The sequence below is a fragment of the Neolamprologus multifasciatus genome, chromosome 1 (assembly GCF_963576455.1).
Source record: "Neolamprologus multifasciatus chromosome 1, fNeoMul1.2, whole genome shotgun sequence".
NCBI classification, from domain to species: Eukaryota; Metazoa; Chordata; class Actinopteri; order Cichliformes; family Cichlidae; genus Neolamprologus; species Neolamprologus multifasciatus.
The window spans coordinates 22,615,809-22,637,865 of NC_140439.1; the positions used below are offsets into that span (position 1 = coordinate 22,615,809).

Here is a 22,057-nt window from a genome sequence, read left to right on the forward strand (position 1 = left end):
TTCAGTGACAGACTGCTGCATCCTCGATGCATGAAGGAGCGTTTCCGCAGGTCCTTCCTCCCTGCAGCTGTCAGACTGTACAATCAGAACTGCTCCCAACAAACATAGATGTTTACATCAATGCTGTAACTGCAATAAGTTAATTAACCGATTCGCACTACAACCTGGTTTGCCTCTTACCTGTAATTATTTTTATTTAATTTAATAACTGTACAGTTCTCTCTGTTTATAGTAACCGTTGTCCTTAATGTAAATATGTAAGAAAAATTGTGTATGTTTCTGTTCTGTGTCCTGTGTACTGTTTGTTTGTATATTTGTCTTTTTGGCTGCTGTTACAACCAAATTTCCCCTTGTGGGACAATTAAAGGATTATTCTATTCTATTCTGTCTTGCTAGTTTGACAATTTATTGCCTGCTTGTTCCTGTTCTTACGTACTTTGCGTAGTGACCGTTTTATATTTATTGTTGCAATTCCTCATCTATCCTATGGATGGCAGTAACAAACGGAGAAGCGCAGAAACATTTCGATGAAGAAGAAAAGAAACCCAATGGAATTCGTCCTCAGTTCATTAGTCTGCTGTGCCTGTCTGCTAGCAAAACAACACTTTTAGTCGTTAATATTCAAGTGTGTGTACCTCATGAGTATCAGAGAATGTCTACCCGGGCTCTTCGAAGGCTTAAAGGGAAACAGCGAGGCCAGGAGGCGTTAGACTTGGGGGATCTAACTTTGGGTGACACCCCGGAGGAACAGGCTGAGGCTGAGGCTGAAGAGGAGCAGTTGGACACGGCTAACGTTTCTCCTTCCAACAAGAAAAGTGACGGCCGAAAGGCAAAGAAAAGCAAGGCTCAGAAAAATTTCAGCAACATTTACGAGTTGGTAAGGTGACGGTGTAATCCACCAACTCATGCTTATCATGGAGTTAGCATAAAGTTAGTGTGTTAATGGCAGCTGTTTACGGATAGCTCTCTCTGGACTAGCCGTGTGACATGATGCCCAGCTGGCTGTCGCTTTAGAAAATCGTCCAAATGTAGGCTCTGTCTATACCATCAGAAAGAACATCGCCAGAAAAAGTCTGGTATTTGTTTTCAGTGCGCCACTATTCTTTTAAAACTTACCTTTAAAATGCCCTGTACGGCTGATTGCACATGGACCGACAATCGACAGCTGTCGGTGTCATTCCTCATCAACACGAACATAATCCTAGTGGGTTGGGAGTCATACAGGCGCTGCCTTTTGTACTTACTTCTACTTATTGTGAGACCGTGTTTAATATAACTAACTGAAACCTACAGTGCTGTGAAAAAGTATCTAATCCCTTCCTGATTCCCCCCCTATTTGTCACACTAACATGTTTTTGGAAACTTTGGTTTAATTTTACTTGCGACAACCAGGCTTGATTACTGCCAGACCTGTTGAATCAATAAATCACTTAAATGAAACTGAACCTGTCAGACAAAGTGTAGTAGGTAGGTTAAAAGATCTCAAAACGCAACACAGTGTACTACCATCTAAAGAAACTAAAGAACAGATGAGAAACAAAGATGGAAAGGTGTTACCAAGCCCTCCTAAGGCCACAGTGAGTGTCATTATTCATAGGTTAAGAAACCTGCCACAGTGGTGAACTTGGAGTGGCTGGCCTACAAAAATCACTCCATCAGTCTCTCATCCAGGAGGCCACAAAAGAGCCCAGAACATTATCTAAAACTGCAGGCATCACTTGCCTCAGTCCTGAGATGCTTTGGCCATGACCTTAAATAGGCCGTAATGCTTGAAAACCCTGTGAATTATAACCACACTTGAAGAATTATTCCATGGCATGTCAAAGAACTCATTCCCACTTTGCGGTTCTTGCTGCCATGGGTGGCACACCAGTTATTAAATTTAGGGCTAATTACTTTTTCATAGGACAACAACTTATCTTAACTTAAGGCCATGAAGGAAAAATATTTCTGTTACAGTGGTCACCAGCAGTAAAGGGTTTCTTTGTTTGTTTTGTTTTTAATTTTTCAGCTCATTTCATATCAATACTGTTTACATAGATCAGTTTATTTAAATTCTCCATTGATCAGAATAGAACTAAAAATATGAACTCCTCCCACAATTTAAATCACAATTCATCCACAAGCTGTGGTTAAAATGTCATCTTAATATACCTTCTCATCATGAACACAGATATTCGTGTATTAGATATTGTTTTGTGTTGGAGTTGTAGCTGTGCCGTGTTGTGACGGGATGCTTTCAGAGCTTTCAGTGCCAATGTCCTATTTTTACCAGATTGGTAGTGCAGACATCGAAGGAGAAAAAATTTCAGCTGATGAAGAGGCAGAGAAACCAAACAGAAACAAAACAAGCGACCCAGCAAAGAATGACAATAGAGACACAGATAAACTGGATCAAAAGCACGAGGGAAGAGTCAGCACCAAGGTAAATGAAAACAAGCAACAGTGATGCATTTCTGCAGTCTTCTAGGTCTGTGGAAATCTGATCTTATTGTGCATCTTCTCTTTAACAGCCCCCTGGAGACAGAGTTAAAAAGAAGAAGAAGAAAAAAAAGACCAAAAGTGGACATCAGAAGATGGACAGGTACATGTTTACTATATACACTATATATTTAATTAATTGCTTCAGAATCGGAAGCTAAACTCACAGTATGCATAACGTTATCCCCTCTTTTTTGAACTGACTGTGTGTGTATGTGCTTTACATTCAGGAGGCTGCAGCAGATGATAACATTGATTTATTGCTGGAAAAACTTGGAGCAGTCTAACGGTCCTGAGTTTGCAAAATGACGATTCTGGAGTGTCAGACAGAAGACCTGTGCTACATGTGGAGCACAGGTGAGGACATGTTTGATCAAGACATCAAAAAATGGCACAAAATGATCCTAATGGCACACATTAGGATCATTTTCATTAACCAAACCTGACCAGCATGGTGGCAGAAGCATTTATCTTTCTATATATATTTGTACACAAAATCAGTTTTTTTAGCATACTGCATTAGTTAGAAAAATAATAACAAAAAATTCATTCATTTTATGGCTTTAGGATTTTTTTAAACAGTGGACAGCTGAAATTCCTTGATTTAGTCAGTTTTTGGTTGGTTTGTTTAGTTTTTAGCCTCAAACATAATTTCTGTGATTCTGAAATGCTGCCATGTGGTGGCGCTTGGCTCACAGAAGAAAAACAAAACACAATAAGGCCATTAGTCGTTCGGATTGTACAACAGCTTATTAATACTAAAATGCAAAAAAGTTAAAATGGTTTAGAAAATGTTGCACAAGACAAATCACCAGTGTTGATGGCAAAGCGTCATTTGTTCCTTTCTGCATTAAAAGACTCTTACAGAACAAACACTTTTTTGTACCAGTAAGTCAGCTGGGTGGTTCCAAATAAATGTTCAAATTCTGCACTGTCAAATTATAATATTAAGGTGATTAGCAGCCACTGAGACATTTCCATCCAACTGTATTTTTCCTGTGGCTTTTGTGAGAACCTTATTTGCTGCTTTCAACTCGCAAAAATACAGTTAATCGTGTGAAACTCGTCTGTGCCCAAAGCAGTAAACAATTACACTGATGACCTGGTTTTATTTTGGTTCTGTACTCTGATATAAAGTCAGCTTTGAAATCGGGTGTGCTTCTGGTACGACCACTTCTTAATCTCAACACTTATATGGTGTGTTTCTCATGGTCCTCAGTGAAATTGTCTGCTGTATGATATTGTTTTGAAATTTAACTTGGATTAACTGGGAATGCATTTCCTCTACCAGTTCAAAGTGAATTTCATTTTCATTTTGAATTTCTGTGGTAACTCAGGAATCTCAACTCTGAGACGGAGCTGAAGAGATATTTTGGGGCTCGAGCTGTTCTAGGGGATCAAAGGTAATAGCAAAACCTTTTTTTTTTTAAAGTAGTCAGTGCCACTTTTTTTGAACAAGTAAATGTATTATATCATCTATAGTTTAAAATATAATCTTGCACTTTTTTTGTTAGGCCTCGACAGAGAAACAGACAGTTTCACCGTAGCACTTGGATGACCAGTCCAAAGGACAGCTGGCCTCGCTTCAGCCGCCCAGGTATACTTTTATATATTAATTAATCATAAGGAATTTTATGTGGCGTGATTTGCTGATAATTTCAGTAATACTTTTAACGATGCTGATCAAAGGTTGACTTTGTTTGTTGCACGCCGCTGTTTGAAACTAAAACATGAAAAGTTTCGTGATTACCTAATGGTTATTTTGGGGTACGATTCAAATGCCAAAACACCCACAAGAACGCTACTGATGACACTCAGTGTATAGGCAGCTTTCTGTGTAAATAAATGGTTAGTTAGATTGGTGCACATGTATTTTTCAGTTGTCCCAGGATGAGGACAGTTTTGCCTGTTAAGCTCTTATATGACACAGCAAAAGCAGAAGACACACAAAAGCACACATAGCTGTGATAAATTAGTTTCTACAGCAATTTATATCAATCAAAAGCTCCTGATCTATTCTCTTTTAACTATACATAATTCAAGCTGACAGCACATAATGGTGCTAAGATCTTTTCATGCTACTTTATCTTGTAGTTTGAAGGAATTACATTTAGGGTAAAAGTTCTAAACTGTGCTAGTTATAATAGATATTTAGGTGTAACATGTAGTGAATGTTATTTGATACTCCCATCATAAAACCACCTCATTGTGAACATATTGAAAGTCATCGTTGATGGGTTATTTAATTGTTCAATTTTGATTCTCACACTTTGTTTGAATCACATTTTTCTCATCTAACGTAAAAATCTTTTTTAATATATTAAAAAAAATGTTCCAATATTTATCAGTTGTTTATCAGAGTGACTTTAAATGTAACATGAGTTGTGCTTTTCTTTACGTGTTGCTTTGTTCCTTCTGCCTGACCTCTCCACAGGAATCTCAATGACCTTACTGGAGACAAAGGACGGCGTTCATTACTTCACGTTTGAGCACAGTCGGGAATACCAACAAGTACAGTTCAAGTTCCTGGATGCCGTGGAGTCCATGGATCCCAACAACATTGTGGTAAATGAAATTCTTCAGTTGTGTGTGTGTAGACACCGACGACTGTGTCAACCTAAATGTTGGCAACTAATTTTTACTTTAAAACATTTAAATCTACACTGAAAAACTCTAAATATTTTAATCATTTAATGAATAACGTGAAGCAAATGCAATGTAAAGATAAACTAGGTTCATGATGGTTTTGAGTGTGAAAAACAAGAAGACTAAAGACACCATCAAGACATGTCTACCTATAATATATGCATATATATGTATATATGTATTTGTCCTTTCTGATCCTACCCAAGAATTAGACTCTATATAATCTAACAGGATTAGCTTCTGGATGTGAAAGTGAAGCTAATACTTAAATACCTCATACAACTTTATTTGTAATCGTCACCAGGGAGTCTTCTTCTTGCAAAATGAAGTCTGAGTCCACGGTTTAGGCCATAGTCACTCAGGTCTATTACCTTGCCCGTTGGTTGTTGGAGGCTGCTTGTAGTTGCTAGGTGTAACTGGCTGAATAGAGGGATACAGTGCAAAAAAACTGCACTTTTTGAAATGTGATGTGCAGCCATAAAGCAAAGCTTTCACTTAGAAGGGGAATCTCAGTTTCTGGGTTGTCACACTTTTTCCAGCTTTTATTACGTCTCTGCAAGCAGTGAGTGACTGTTGGTGGACAAGTCTGCAATTATGGCAATCTGATAATGACCAAAGGACTTACAAGGCTTTTGGTACAGGTCCCTTTTGTATGACCAATTTCATCTAGTGGCTGTCAGCAACCACCAATTCTTTTGGGAAAATACATTTTTCAACAGCAGTCAGTCAATGCCAGCAGGTTGCCACTGGTATTTAGGACTATGTGATCAGTGCCTTACTCGACCTATGACTTCAATAAAAACTTTATTTTAACTTAAATCACCAGTATGGAATAATATTACATACAACGTGACCACTATTAAATTATAAGAAAAACAGCCTATAAAACAGGGGATATTACAGTGTTAAACAAGGGATGTCAACCTTGACAAGTTGCTGCAATATGAACAAGCAGTGTCCTTGGTTTCTCAAGGCTTGCTTGTGATGTCTGGTCAAAAAGTAAGATTTAGAGTGCCTAAACACAGAGTTTTACAAACCAGTGGGTGATGAAGCAGCACACTGCATCCAATATTTATGTACCGCCTGTGTTGTTTTGTTTTTTCCCGGGCAGGCCCTGCTTCAGCTTAACCCCTACCACATCGATTCCTTGCTGCAACTTTCTGATGTCTGTCGCATACAAGAAGACCAGGAGATGGCTAGGGACCTTATTGGTGAGGATCATTGGATGCTCTGTGTCATGAAATACATTGGTTTTTTAAAATGATGATAGCTGGGGATCCACTCTGTTCAAGCATAATCTGTTAAGAGCAAATGATGCATCTAGCTTCAAGGCAAACTAATGATCTGCAAGTACGATGGTGATTTATTCAGATATCTTTAGACTGTAATGAAATTTTGAATCTTAACTGGGTTGTGCTTCATTCACTTGTGTGACCTGCACCCACTCTGGCATTCTGATCTCAGTGACTTAATACACAAACTCTTTCTGTTCTTGCTGTAGACACAAGGTTTTGGTACAGACATGAAATGCAGCCTGTCTTAAGGCATTATTCTGCCTTAAGACAGGCTTAAGTGCATGTCTGTTGTTCATCATCACTAAGAGAACCGAGCATATACTGTACTTTTTTTCAGTATTAACTGATTACTTAATTTGTTTTGGTATATGAATACCTTTAGAATTCAACCATTTAATGTTCCATTTCTTTCAGTATAATTACAATTTTAAAAATTATTTGAAAGTATTGTAGTAGTAAATGATGATAAAGTATTTTATCATCATTTGTAAAATGGAAAAAAAAAACCCTCTGAACTCTCGATCAATTAAAACCATTTAAAGCAAAATGCTGGGCTTTCTAAACTATATTGTCTGTTCTAGTCAACTAAATGTATCCACTTCCAATATCTGATGTTTTGTCTTGGTAATAATTTCAAGTAAAAATGCATTTTACCTCATTTCTAAACTATCTTTCTCCACATTGATTTATATTTGTAGTTATTTCAGAGGTTAGGTAGTTCCTTGATATACTGTGAGTAAACAAACTAGCCACTGTTAACAAGTCAAAATTCATGCAAAAGACAATGATGGGTTTAATTTCACCGGCGCCATCCTAAATATGTCTCTGAAATAGTCTCTGTAGAAGACCACAGGGATACTTTGTCCTCTGCAGGGATAATTTGTCTGATTAGCGTAGTAACACGGCGCCAGCCAAATGCAAGCTGAAGGCATAAGAGACGTTGTTTTTACTGCTGGTACATGTTCGTGTACCAAAACTTTAAAGGTGGAATGATGCAGCCTTGTATACTTATACTTATGTATACTTAATAGTCATTTCCTAAGTAAAAATGTATTTTTGTTTTTGTTTTTTCCAGAGCGAGCTTTGTATAGCTTTGAGTGTGCTTTTCATCCTTTATTCAGTCTGACGTCAGGCACCAGCAGACTGGATTATCTGAGACCAAGAAAACAGGTTGGTTGTTCCCTTTTGTACTTTTTAAAAAATGTTGTTACACATTGTACTTTTGTTTAAACATCTTGTAGACTCTACAGTATAGTTTTCAACTTAAATTATATATTTCTGAAGTGATTGAACTCAGCAATTCAGTAATTCAATATCCCCTGTTTGCAGAGCATTTTATCTGGCTCTGTATAAGCACATGATGTTCCTGGAGAAGAGAGGATGCCAAGGGACAGCTTTGGAGTACTGCAAAACTTATCCTGAGGTATAAAAGGAAAAGCTTAAAACGTGGGAAAATGATAAGCTACATACTTAGATATGAGCATTTATGATAGCAATAATAATAAATCCTCACTCTTCCCCATTCAGACTCTTCCCCACTTTAAACAAACTTTAACTGATGTATAAAACATTATGTTTCCAGATTTTTTTTTTTTTAACAACTAAATTTACAGTGCTGTGAAAAGTGTTTGACCTTTCCATAACATTATGGACTCTTGTGAAAAAAACGAGTGCACCCAATGATTCTATGACTTTGCATAGTTGCTGTTTTCTGTGACTTTATTCACATTTTGGCCTCTTGTCTGTATAAAATTGCTAAAAAGTTCAGTGATATTTTGTAGGAATTATTTATGCACACCTCTCTGAAGACCCACTATGGCATTTCAAGTCTAGGGTGAGGTCTGGCATGTGGGCCATCTCAAACATGTTGATTCTTTCTTTTCAGCCGTTTTAGTTATAGATTTGGTGCTGTGTATGGGATCATTGTCCTGTTGTGGATGACCAAATTTCAGTCACACTTAAATTTTCAAACAGATGGCCTCACATTTGACTCTAAAATACTTTTCTGTAGAGGTTTTTTGTGACATCATAAACACAGTGATTGAGAACTCTCATATCACATGGTACACATGGTCATATTGGACATGGTACAACCACTGCTCACGGGGCAAAAAATTAGTGGTTTTGCCCAACTGATTTGTAAGAGGTTTGCAGAGGTTTCTTTGCAAGATGCTAACTTCTGTACAAACACTCACCACGCAAGTAGTCGGTGTGCTCCATGCAAACTACTGACAATCAAGTCAATCTGCTAGTGACCTGTTGCTAAGAGGTTTTTGCTGCAGGATTAAATAACTTTTGTTACCAATTTCATCCGGTAACTGCCAGCAACCACTTGGAAACCAGTCAGGGAATACATTTCCTTTGCAACCAGTGGTTGCCAGATGGATGTTGTCCCAGTGTCTGAGGTCTTATTCACTTTGAACATCACAGTAACTGTAAGGTGGCCAGATTCTGTGACTGCAAAACTAAGCCTAATATCATCACCTCCAGCTTCACAGTTGGTATGAGATGTTTGTGCTCATATGCTATTTGGTTTTCACCAAATGTGGTGCTGTGCATTAGAGTCAAACATCTCCACTTTGGTCTCATCTGTCCAAAGGGACATTGCACTAGACCTTCGAAACATTGTTCAGATGCAACTGTGCAAACCTAAGGCATACTGGCATGTTCTTTTCAGAGAGAAAAAGCCTTGTCTTAACAACGCTTCCAAATAATCCATCTTTGTTCAGGCATTCTTTTCACTGTCATTAGCTTTGACATTTAATATTTTTTGCAGTTTCCCTGAAGCATTGCGCAGGTCTAACCTTGGGGTGTATTTACTGGGACGTCCAGTCCTAGGAAGATCGTGGCATTTTGCAACACACTTGAATGGTCCAAACGTTTTAAAACGGTCAAACAAACTGCTTTTCTCGAGGTGCTCGTGATGATCAGTTAATCAGCTGGCAATTTGATTAGCAACACCTGGCTGCTAGTTACCTTCTTAATTGCTGAGGAATTAATGGGCTGATTGGACATGTGAGCAATAATGATGGAAAGAATACAATCTGTTTCTACTCAAAGAGAGAGGATTCACATTTAGACGCTTTCACTGTCTCATTACATGAAAAGTATTACATATAATGACTTTCTAGATAAACAAGAGGAACTTTATTCCCTTTATAAAGTAAACACTAAACAGGCAAATTTGTTGAGGCAACCTTTTTTATGCGTACTAATGTGGTGAGACTGTCTGCTGATAATGATCCGAGATGGACTCGGAATTAATTATAAGGTAAAAAACAACTGAACATGTGTTTCAGACCATTCATTCAGGTCACGTATTGAGATTCGGGCTAATATCATGACCCGTCTTTTACACATAATAGAATTAAAGTTTATGGAGGACCCAATCTAAAAACAGTCCTGTGTTATATCATTATCTCTTATGTTAAGAAAATCCACTTACCAAAAATCTTTCCACGAGTGGTTCTTGTGGGGACACTGCTGCCATACGCTTCAGCTTTGCAGATTATTCATATAGTTGTCAATATTTTTTGTGATTTTCATCAAATTCTGGCTTCCTGATTTAATGTTCCGGCCTGAAGAGCAGCAGTGTGGTAATAAAAAGCACTGGCCCTTTGTCACCGGCAGATATTAAGTCACTGTTTGCGTTAACAGAATCTTTAGCACGTTACTTAAAGAAATGCTACACATACATTATATGAGATGATTAAAGAAGATAAGTAATAATCTCATCTGCTATGATGTTTAACACACAAACTTTATTTGTCGTTATAATCACAGTTGTTCTTAAGAGTTTTATTTTTTTGTCCTTGGGTTGATTTTAAGCTATTGTAAAAAGAGACTTGTGTGCATAGATTAATACCTCCCTGGTTACTTCAGTTGGTTTTCTGCCTGAGGGTCAAAATTTACTGAGGAAACAAACAGCAAAGCAGTGGTGTTTTGGAGCTGTCTGGTTTCGACCCTCTGCATTAATGCCGTCTTTACTAAATATCCTAAATGCCATAACCAACAGTGGCTGTAATGTCTGAAACACCGTAAGCAGCCCAGATCATTGTGGTGTGATAGTTTTTATTTGTACTTAGTCTAAGACACATCTTTGTCATGATTGTTTTATATTCATTTTTTTTCTTCCCTATTTGAATTAGTTTGGACCCGGACTCTGACCCTCTTTGTATGCTGCTGCTCATTGATTTCTTGGCACTTCGTTCCAGAGAGTACCAATCCGTCCTTCAGTTATATCAGGACTGGGAGGTAAAGTGTGCACTTACGTTCTGTGTGCGTACCGGAGTTAGTGTGCCACTGTTAAATTTTCAGTCTGTGACAGGAATTGTTTGTTTTTGCTTTTCAGGAGCACAGAAATCTGTCTCAGCTGCCAAACTTTGCATTCTCCACTGCCCTTTGTCATTTTCATCTAAGTCAGCAGGAAAATATGGACCCTGAAGAAAGTCACAAACAAAGGCACAAAGCCGACCGGCTGCTGCAGATTGCCCTCATCATGTTCCCTGCAGGTTAGACCCTCAGCAATGAACTGAATCAAATGGTTGCCCTTTATTTAGCTCTTCATATTCTAAGGCATACTCTAAAGAATTTTAATAACTTCCAGGACTGTTACCATTCACCCTTTGAAAAGTGTAACTTTGTAATTCCCTGCCCTTTGACGTGTTTCCCTTCTCCCCACTATAGTCTTGATGCCTTTACTGGATCTGTGTACTGTGCAGCCAGATGCCGCAGTCACCTCCCATAGCTTCTTTGGTCCAAATAGTCAGATAAGGTAGCGTATGCTCTCTTTATTTTCCGAACTATTGCACAATGCAGGTTTTTAAAAACAATTGAAACATTTTTTTTTTCTTCCATCTTTGTACCCTAATGTTAAAGCTCTTTGCACTTGTTCCATCTTTAGGCAGCTTCCAGCTCTGGCTGAACTGACAAGTCTGTATGTGGGGAGAACTTACACTCTGTGGAGGGAGGCTGCAGTAATGCTTTGGCTGGAAGAGACGGTGAAAGAAGTGCTGCGACGAGTTGATGCCAAAGACCCTGTAGTGGAGGACTGCCAAAACAAGTAAGCTTTTTTTTTTCTTGTTCTTTTGTTTTTTTTAACATTGGAGGCATTTGTTGATGGCAAAGAGAGGTCAAAATTAACTGTGGGTGGGTCTTACCTCTGCACTTAGTATTCCTTTAATTAAAAGTACATGCCTCTCAAAACCTTCCCCTTCGTGTCTTTCTTATAGGAGAAAGCAGAGGTACCAAAGTGCACCAAGGAACATCCATCGCCATGTCCTACTCTCTGAGATCAAAGAAGCCACCTCAACTCTGCCTCTGGTAAGAAACAATCACCATCTGCACCTCAGCATCTTCTATTCTGAGAACTGCACACAGCAAATTGCAAGTGAAGTGTAAATGTTTTGTATTTTTTTTGTTTTTTTCTTCAAATGTTCTTGGTTACGTTACCTTGATTAGGGTGCTGAACAGTCTGAGGCACCACCCTGATAGCAGAAAGCATACTCCAACCATTGCTAGTGACACATCTCAGTGTCTTCAGTTCACTCTCCAAATCTCTCACTGTGAATCACAGAATCTCAGTGTCATTGTGGTAAATGATTCCCTGTGAACAAGCACATAGCCACAGTGCAAAGAAAACGTAAATCTCTGGCAGAATCAGATTATGGTGTATGGTTAGTGGAAAGCAGCTAGAGCAAAGAAGACCTGTGAGAAGCAATAGCTGTTTTACAAATTTATTAAATTGTCTAATAAATTTTAATTTAAAGGTTTGTACCAAATGTAGTTTCTTCAAAATTACACGATTACAGCTGTATTTCATACTCTAACAGAAGTCTGCTGTTCTCCAGCTCACCCAAGTCGTAGATTTAAAACTATAAAAAGACAAACTACACTGCTCAAAAAAAAGTTTTATTTCTGAGCAGTGGACTTTGTGAACAACTTAAGTTGTTTTGTTTTTTTTGTTTCTTTTTTCTCAAATTACTGAAGAAAGAGGCCAGACAGCTTAAAATCCATCCATCATTTTGCACACAGGCATTTGATAACTAGCATTTCTGTTCTATATTCATGTATTTTTGGGGGGATTTGTTTCACTACCAGGAGGTGACCACTCAGCCTGTGATGGGGTTTGATCCTTTGCCCCCACTCGACTCAGTGATATCATATACACGACCAGAAAGGTAATTGTGGATCCTTTTTTTTTTTTTTTGTCTCAATTTTCATTTTAACTTCATGACTTGTTTATTTTTGCGTCTGCATATAGGCAGCGTGTTGGTGCATCCAATGAGAGTACACTCTCACTGTTTTTCCGGTCATTGCTGCCAAACTTTAACATTCAGGTGAGTCAGTCAACATCAGTATTTTTCTAGGGTCAATGTCTATTTCAGATTTTATATTGATTAACGCTTGTCAGGAAGCTTTTAAATGCACTCATAACAATTTGTCTTTAACTTCAGTTTTGCCTCCCCTCTGTTTTGTGCTGCGTTTGCCACACAGACATGCAGCAGAGTCTTTTTCACAAGCACACAGATACATGGACATAGCAAAACAGAAGGAAGAGAGAGTAACTAGTTTCTTTGCAAACTGTTAAATTAAGCTATCTTACAATAAAACAATAGACAGATATATCGTTTGTAGGTCTGTATTATCTTATTTTCTGATGCACTTTCATTTTTAATGTGTGCAGTGGTATAGCATTGATCGTGCATGTTGGTTGTGTCAGAAATGAGGGGTAAATGCTGACGTGAAGCTATTGACGATGAAGTTGGGGGGAACATTTTGAAAACTAGCCAGTGGAAAAGGATGGATGGATGACATTCAGTTATACTGTAGATGTCCCTCCTCACTCTCAAGAGCATACGCTACTGCTATAGCTTCTCTAAACAGCTGCATAGGCTTAGAATACCATGAAATACAAATAAAGAACCCATAGTGTGTGCATGTGGTAACACCATGTGACTAAGCTATAAGCCCCTGACACAAAACTCGTTTGTTTCTTTAAACTTCTGTAAGCGCAGTTAGTGAATGAATCCTTATAAACTGGTGAACTCAGAGGGCTGTAAAGTGATTTAATTATGTTCTCCTTGGTTCTCTGATTTCTTGCAACGATGTCTGTTGAGTTTACTTACAACATCACTAAAGGAGCCACAAAGCTTTGAATGAGAGTTTACCTGGTAGCTGTTGAAAGGATACAGTTGTGGTATACCAGTGGTCAGAAATACCATTATTACCTTAGTATTACTTTAACACAAAATCAGTGTTGAACCGGGACCACTGCTATGAGTCACACTATGCAGCATAAAGGCCGTTTCACATCAGACGTGGCATGCTCTGTGCTCACCGCTAACTAAGAGCGAAGGATCCAGAATTTGTTGCGCTGGCTGCTGAGCTCTGCTTGTATATTGTTTTTTTAGCGGCCGCTCTAGGTGTACTAGACGCACCTGATCTTTGTCGTTTCAAAACATGTATCTCTCTGACTTTATCTCCTCTACGAGAGTTTGTGTTGTATTAAGTTCAAATGTTTAATAAAAACGTATCTCTCGTTCATAACAAGGGAAGCTTTGTAACTGTCCCAACTAGTGAAGAGTGTGTCATTTCCACAACACTGCTTTTCCTCCGAGGTCGACAGCGCCTTTGAAAACGCCCTGCTGGTCCCTGTGTAAGCACGTCAACCTGCAAGAAAAAGTTTACTTGGACACACACCAATGTTTTCTTTCATGGTGTGGTGATAAGAGACATGAAAGGGCATTTATCCTTCAAGGACCTGCAGTTCAAAAAAGCGCCCCTCCGACAGCCAAACCCATCTGTTCTCTGATTGGATAGTTAAATTTGTGATTGACATGACATTGACCAATCAGCTGAAAGGAAGAAAAATAGGGTCAAAATCCATACTTGTAAGTTGAAACCTGAGTGCAGAGTTTCAACTTACACATACAAATCTTTTTTACGCACACAAATTCTTTTTACACATACAAAACTGAACTGAAGTACAAAATATTTATGACCACAATTTGAGCCCATATTTTTGCCTGAGAGATGGGACTTGAAGAACTGAAAAATCAGGATTAAAAATGAAATACAATAAACAATTTTTTTCAAAGTTATGATAAATTAATTTGGTGTCAGATAACAGAATTTAAAAAATGTCTGGCTCTCACCTCCTGACAAGAGCAAATGTTGTTAACCTCTACTCTGTGCAGGTACTTTGTAATTACGAGAAAGAAATTAAAATTAGACACATAATAAATGAATATTTTATTCTTCCGTAATAAAGTTTAATAAAGTGACTCTCTCTTTCACCTTCCTAAACGGTCCGTGGGTCTGACACGTTCTGATGACAGTCATACCTCCTCCAAAGAAAACTCCAATCTAGTGTTCGCCCTCAACACCCTGAATGATGCATTTCAAGCAAAGTTGTGTTTTGTTTTTTTTTTCGGTTTGGTTTTATGATTAAAGCAGACACCCACAGATACACCCATTTAATAGCAGCACCCTGCAGGGCTGAGCTGGTAAACGATCTGGGAAAACATTTTAACACATATCCATGACTGATGGAAGTTTTCCTCTTAAGACTCATGGTCACCCTAAGGCAGACCTTCCCAAAGTAGAGGAGGGGCGGTATGAAAAGGGGGGAAAAAAACCAAAACGCTTAGACACTGCTAGCACGGGCGCCTACAGACATGCAAAGCAGGAGATGAAGCATCGCTGAATATGTTTCCAAACCAACTTCATTCTAAGCCAAAGACTAGAAAATATGGTGAAGCATATCTTCACCTGCACAAGTGCTGAGGTAGGTCTCCCCTGCAGAATTAGTTTTCCCTTTGTCGGGAGCAGCGCTGGGCTGTTCAAATCACGGACAAACAGTATCCCACATTCTTGATTTTTAGTTCACAAACACTTGTTGTAATGACTAACTACTCCTGACATTTTGGAGATGTTAGCTCTTTATACATTAAAGTTACAGTGGGATACAAATAACATCAGGCTGATCCTGCCACAATTTGTCCCCCGGTTCAAATCACGGACAAACAGTATCCCACAGTTGTTTATGTTTTTGAACCCATTTTGCACAGAGAGGCATTTTTTGATTTGATTGCAATGTTGAATATTATTACACAGGGAAAAAAACAACTACATATAAAATAATTACACCGTGATGCCTCTGCTTTTCTAAATGGAGGGACAGTAACTGCTAGGGGTGCAACGATACACAAAATTCACGGTTCGGGTTCGATACTTTGGTGTCACGGTTCGATATTTTTTCGATACAAAAAAAAAATGTTCATGCCTTTTTTAATTTGTCATTTATTAAATTTTCACGGCACATTCTGCACCACATCTCTGTGCGTTCATCATTTGTTTGAAGCCAGCTCACCTCCTGCAACCACTTTTCCGAGAATACGTGCTTCTTTTGTGGTTCGGACTCCTTCTGACATTTCTTTGGAGGTGGAGGAACATCACAGTAGTTGCTTAAAGGAGCTTCTTCGACATCTTTAAGAGTTCTAAACAAATGTCTGTCCTCCTCCTGAAAATCTTATGTACGCAAACACTCGTTGCAACTTCTTATCTTGTGCGCGTTTTTTATTTTGACAGCGAATACGCACCTGCGGACAACTTATGTGCAGCCCTGGTTATAGAGATTGAAAATGTGACGTCATTCAAGGGTAAAACCGCAAAGAATTCTGGGAACTCGTGGCAAGAGGTAGTAGCGCACGCAGGCTTTCAATTGAAATCAGTTACACAGCGATAAAAAGAAACACAAAAAACTGTCAAGAAGCGGTTGTATTATTAACTGCAATAGCCGGTCGCATGACAGCCATGAAGCCGACGGGTAAAGAGGTCGTTTTTTTTTTTATCGATTACGTCGTTGAAGAGAAATTATTCGAGCCATGTTTCTGAAGTAAAAAGAGGCGACAGGTGGTCTGGATTACAGCCATTCAAAGACCAAATATAACGTCCCAGAACATCCAGCTCACAGGGTAGTCTGCTCCAAGCATTTCCACAAAGGTCAGTGTTTTGTAGTAGTTAATACGTCATTTTTCTTAACATAATTGGTGATATAGGTTACAAGCAAGTCTGGCGCTGAACAGAAATTGTGGCGCTATGCTATCACTAATTGCCCAGTACGATTACAGCATACAATATTATTGTCACTGCTACATTTCTGTAATGCAAACCAGAAATTATTTCCACTACTAATTAATTACCGTTGAGCTCAAAGGTCCTATTAGTAAACGGTTAATGAATGTGTATTTATGAAGACGATTTGTGAGACTCGTAAACTTATGATACGTACGATGGTCTTTCGTTCTGCACGGTGCATTTCATGGTCCTGTACCCATCCGTCGGTAAACTGTACCTGGGCTTGATGCAGTGACCTGAAGTTACTGAACTTCATGAGTGTATGCACTCACTCCAAGAACCGTATCATTATAAATATGAGCGTGGTGAAAGTTGGGCAGCACGCTAACGTATTTTGTCCACTCTGTGTGCTCGTAAGGGTCTAACCTTTTCACTCCTTTGATTTTTTCCTCGTATCTTTTCTCTGCCTTTTCATCAAGTCTGTCTTTGTACGGACCGGCATTGTTCTCCTTCGTTTTGTACATAACTTTTTTGGGGGGCAAAGAAAAAGCAAGAAGGTATTGGAACCGGAGAATGAACGTTTTGCGGTGCTGCAAATGCTTGCATTTGATGCGGTACTTGGATTGTTTTGCCACGAGTTACCGGCATGCAATGCGCGAAAGTCACGTGGTCTGTCAATCTCTATTTAGCTTGTCATATTGCAGCCACAGAAATTCTTTTGTCCATGAAACCATAAAGCTGCACTTTCTTTTTGCCTTATAGTCTGATTTGTCATAACTTTTCCGTTTTGTGGTAAGCTTTTCTTTGGCTGTCACTTCTTCACCCTGAACTGTCTTATTTGGCTCAGCAGAACTAAAATATATATCCTGCTGCTTTTACACAGGCACTCACATAACGCTCAGCGATTCTCTGCGCGATCAACCTCTCACATGTTTAAACTGCGGGAGATTTCACTTGTCATGTTTGCATAGTAAGCTAACGATTGATAAGACATGTCAGAGGAATTGGTGTGCAAATTATCATCACTCACCAATCAGTGCTGTCGCTCTCTATACACAGTTCGCGTGATTGCAAAGTGAAAGCAAAAAACAAGTGCAAATTCAAACTCATTTCAATATGTCACATATTGACAGTGGCTCACCAATGCCAATGACATAATTACCCAGCTACATTTCTGAAAGAATGCAAAAGCATTGACATATATTTTTCCTTCCTACGACAGGCCGACGGACAGGGCAGAGATAGATTTTGGTAGCCCGACTGGAAAAATCGCTAGCCCCAGGACGTCGGGCTAGCGATTTTGTGAGCCCTGTATCTGATTGAGGAATCACTCATCTTTGGAAAAAAGAGTTTATTACAGAGAATTGGCTCTTTCCTAAATAAAAGCTATACTATACGCTTCTTCTGGGCTATATTCTCAGCAGCATATTAAACATATCAGGTCCCCATAAGGAGAATCATGTGCTAATGACTCGGGTAAAGTTTGTAGCATGCGTGCTTGTTGTTTTTGTCTGCTTCCACTTGTCTTTGCACTAGGATGATGTCAGCGTAAATGTGCAGTCATATTCGTTTTGTTCCCACTAGTGCTGTCAGCGTAAATCTCGTTGAAATGAAGTTAACGCCACAACACGGCAAATCTCCGTTAAAGAGCTACCGCGGATCGCCCGTGCGTGGGGCTGGACGGCCAACACGTTAATGAGCTAACTGCACTAGTTCCCACCCATGTAATTGAGCATTGCTGGCACATCCAACATACTGTTTTACTTTAGTCCATGACACGCTTACCTTCAGGGTCATATGTCACATGAAAACCAAAATAGTTCTAAACGCCAGATCTGAATGAGGGTAGGGGAGGTTCAATTTGCCATGTTGCAAGGAGAGCTTAACTTCTGTCTGCTAGCTTGCCCTGCGCTCAGTGAATCTGCGTTCGACTACTCTGCCTAGGCTGCACTGTCGAGCGCAGATCCACTGAGCGCTCAACACAGACTGCACCGTCAGAAGGAAAGTTGATAAAATAAATTAAAAATTTTGTATTGTTCATACATATGCATACCGAGCCGAAAGCACTGTATCGAACGTTCAATATCGATACGAGTATCGTTGCACCCCTAGTAACTGCGTGTATATATGTAAGCGTGTAAAACCTGAAGATAGTCAGATTAACAGTATTTCGTCTTGATCTGCCATTCTGTAATTCATCTCATGTAAACAATAACGTGGTGCACAGCGTAACGTGAAAAAAGGCACATACCTTTGACGTTGCGTGACGAACTCTGTATTCCTCGTCCACGCGTAAGCGCAAAAAAGGAGTTTAAAAAAAATCTCCATTTTCGGTGATTCCAAACGCCGTTTACGTGTGGACGAAACAGCTGCGTTTTCAAAAATACCCGTGTAGGTGTGGACGTAGCGTAAAAGAATTACAGTTAATTCTGTCGACCATTTCCAAGTTCAAGAAAACAACATTCATGCAGTGCAAAGTTGACTCAATGTCTCTGCTTTCTCTTTGCAAATAAGGAAGTTCAGTGCTTGGATTTCTTCATTAATTTACATTTTGTTCATCTTGAATGACACCCGTATTTGTAAAATCAGGGTTCTTCTGTTCATCTGTTAATGTATGAACACTAAACCATTTTCATCCCGTCTCACACAAACCAGCTTAAAGCTCGCTGAGTTTTAGGTTTATGTAGCTTATATAGTGTAGTGTGGCTCACAATGCTCATGCAGATATTACAGATTTTTAGTTAACTATGTTTGAGAAATTTGAGGACGTGGATCTTTTTTATTTTTTATTTTTTTAGATATATTTTATTAATAGGAAGTTGTTTAGTTATTTGGATGAATTTAAATGTCAAAACGTGGAAGCTTCATTACATAAACTGTTCAATTTCATCATGATTTACATTACTAACTATCGTTCGTTCTTATTGATGTCAGCAGCCCATTCTTCAGAAACAAGATGTAAGCAAATAGTGAGGTGAATGAGCAGGGAGGCTGATTTTTGTCTCGATATTTTCTTACGTCTTGTTTCGTCAGAATGATCTGCATTTCAGCTCAGAGACTGTGAAAGAGAACCAATGTATAAAGATTACACAGCGCATACATTTTTATGCTGGGGTTGACAGTGAGACGTGGAACAATGTTTTGTTTTGTTTTTTACTAGTTGCATTCTTTTTTATTTTTCTTTCTTTCTTTCTTTCTTTTTTTTTTTTTTTTTTACAGTGTTGCAGCATTTCAACCTAGCATCTTGCCTTTAATACCTTTTAACTAGAAAAGGCTTTACAAGCGTTGACCATTGCAGTCGGACAGCTGAAACAACATTGCTAAAATACAGCTTTTCACTGATCTGTGCTGGCCATAATTAACATGGACCAACACTGATTTCTTAGCAGAATTTTACAAGATGCTGCTGTTTAAGGGATGAAAAAAATGAAGAGCAGTGTATATAGCAGTAAATGTACATTCTCACAGCATCAGTTTCTGTGATGTTTCTGACAAGGAAAATGTGCTGAAGAGAGGACGATTTCATCTATTTGGCACGATATAAAAAGAATGCACCGCTTTTCACAAAACCTGCTGATAATAAAAAACTCGCTTGTATGATTCTGCATAAAAGAAGCATTCAAAGGCTTTTTGGTAAACAAGTTCATAACATGTGGCAGTTTAAATGGTGTACTTTTACTCTGCAAATATATCAGAGTGTGGATTTTAAGTAAAGCCCTTGCATTTAGAATGAGTTTTTGTTTTTTTTGTTTTTTTTCTTTAACTTTATATGCCCTTAAGAGGAAGGGAAAAAATTGCAAACATGCTTTCTGTGTGAAAATGGTATACGAATGCATGGAAAGCAGGACCTATACTGAACCCATTTTGACCTTGTTTGGTTATTTTCTGCAAATAAGACTAAATTGAAAGATTCCTTTAAATGTTACTTTATCTAATGTGTGAAGGTGATTATTGCAAAGACACCACATCCACTTCATGGCTTAAAGCACTTCTCTCGTGCTACACTGAGCATGACATGTGTCTGGTTTATGTCCAGTTTTCCAATGACTGGCCTGCTGAGCATAAATGTCTTCATTGGTCTTACAGGCTCCTGCCAGCATGCAGCACACACCAATCTCTGCCACTTTAAGATACACTAAATGTATGGCAAACACTCACACAGTCAACTGTACATGCTTACTGTTAACGGATATGCCCGAGGCATGTTTCCATCGGGACAGTTCCAACTCTGTTATCCACTTATGGAGAGGAAGAGATACAATATGGATAAAGGAAATATAGTTAAGAGTTTAATATTTAAAGAACAACGTGGCCGTAAATTAGAATTACATTTCTGAAAACAACCTAAAGTTGTGTTTGATAACATGAACCCTAGATTATTTTGCTATATCCAACGTAGATGCCGTATATTTATTAGGACACCATCAGCACAGTTAAAGTAATGTCTTGCAATGGTTAACTATTTCTGAGAACAAGTTAAATTATTAGGACATTGTAGCGGAGCACTTTGGGTAACTCAGGAGATGGACCGGGGTCATCTACTAATTGGGATGTTGATGGTTCAATTCCTGGCTGTTCCAGCCAAATATCCTTGGGAACGATAACCTGATGCATCCACTGGAGTATGAATGTGTTTGAATGTTAGATAGAAAGAATGGGCGTGAATGAGGCACTTTGTATAAAGGGCTTTGAGTCCTCAGGGAGAGTAGAAAAGCACTATATAAGAACCTCACTAGAAGTTTGTAGACTGAATAATCTCTCCTTCATTCTCAAGGATCCACCGAGGCAGGAAGATGACATGGAAGTGGCTCGAGCTGGTCAGGAGCTGAACCAGGAAGTAAATCGCCTAATGGTGGCAATGAGGGACATGCTGGCAAATATCCGGTTTCAGGAGCCACCAAGAGAAGACAACCCCTACAGAGATGATGATGAATGGGACTGAAAGAGAAGATAGAGGTGGACTAAGTGATGGATGAAGAGGAATAAAACTGAAAAACTGAAAAAAAAAAAAAAAAGTGATGTTAATAATTACAAGGAAAATAAGTTGGACAGCTGGATATTATTTTGTTGTCATAATTTCAGAATATTAGACTGATTTTAAAAAACAAACATAAATACTACTGGAGTAATGTAGATGGATGTGAACCTGGCTAACTTTGTTCCAAGCTCAGAAAGCAGATTGTTAGTTGGACCTGTCGTGTTGCCAAGGTTAAGTGTATTATTTATAATTATTAGTTCCATAATCAGTCTCCAAGCATTGTCAGTTCAGCAGCACTAACGGATAATAAGTCCTGCTTTTCTTCCTCTGGTTTCTGGCTTTCTGAGAGTTTTTCATTTTCTCTCATAAACACCTGCAGTGGAAGCTTTACGAAGCTAGAGTGAGATTCATGTAGTCTTCATTCTGAGTGCAAGTTCTAAAGCAAACTGCTGCTTATCTGCACTTTAATACATATACACAGAATCATAAATTTTTTATTCTCATTGATTTGATTACTCCCAATAAAAACAAACTCTGAAAAATCCTTTGAAGTTTTCTTGAAGGCTAAAATGATTAC

At 38.7% G+C, this 22,057-nt stretch overlaps 1 protein-coding gene across 1 annotated transcript; it reads left to right on the forward strand.

Annotated features, from left to right (window-relative positions):
* The first annotated feature begins 510 nt into the window (after window positions 1-510).
* Window positions 511-22,022, forward strand: tcf25 (TCF25 ribosome quality control complex subunit). The gene is given in 22 exon segments (XM_085167825.1): window positions 511-877; window positions 2,276-2,425; window positions 2,514-2,564; window positions 2,567-2,584; window positions 2,712-2,750; window positions 2,752-2,772; window positions 2,774-2,838; window positions 3,819-3,884; window positions 3,996-4,078; window positions 4,916-5,046; window positions 6,239-6,338; window positions 7,498-7,588; window positions 7,749-7,830; window positions 7,832-7,845; window positions 10,571-10,676; window positions 10,774-10,933; window positions 11,109-11,196; window positions 11,326-11,484; window positions 11,654-11,744; window positions 12,522-12,601; window positions 12,685-12,760; window positions 21,277-22,022. Coding segments are annotated over 22 exon segments (2,064 nt in total). The 5' UTR covers window positions 511-652; the 3' UTR covers window positions 21,445-22,022.
* Window positions 22,023-22,057: the final 35 nt, after the last annotated feature.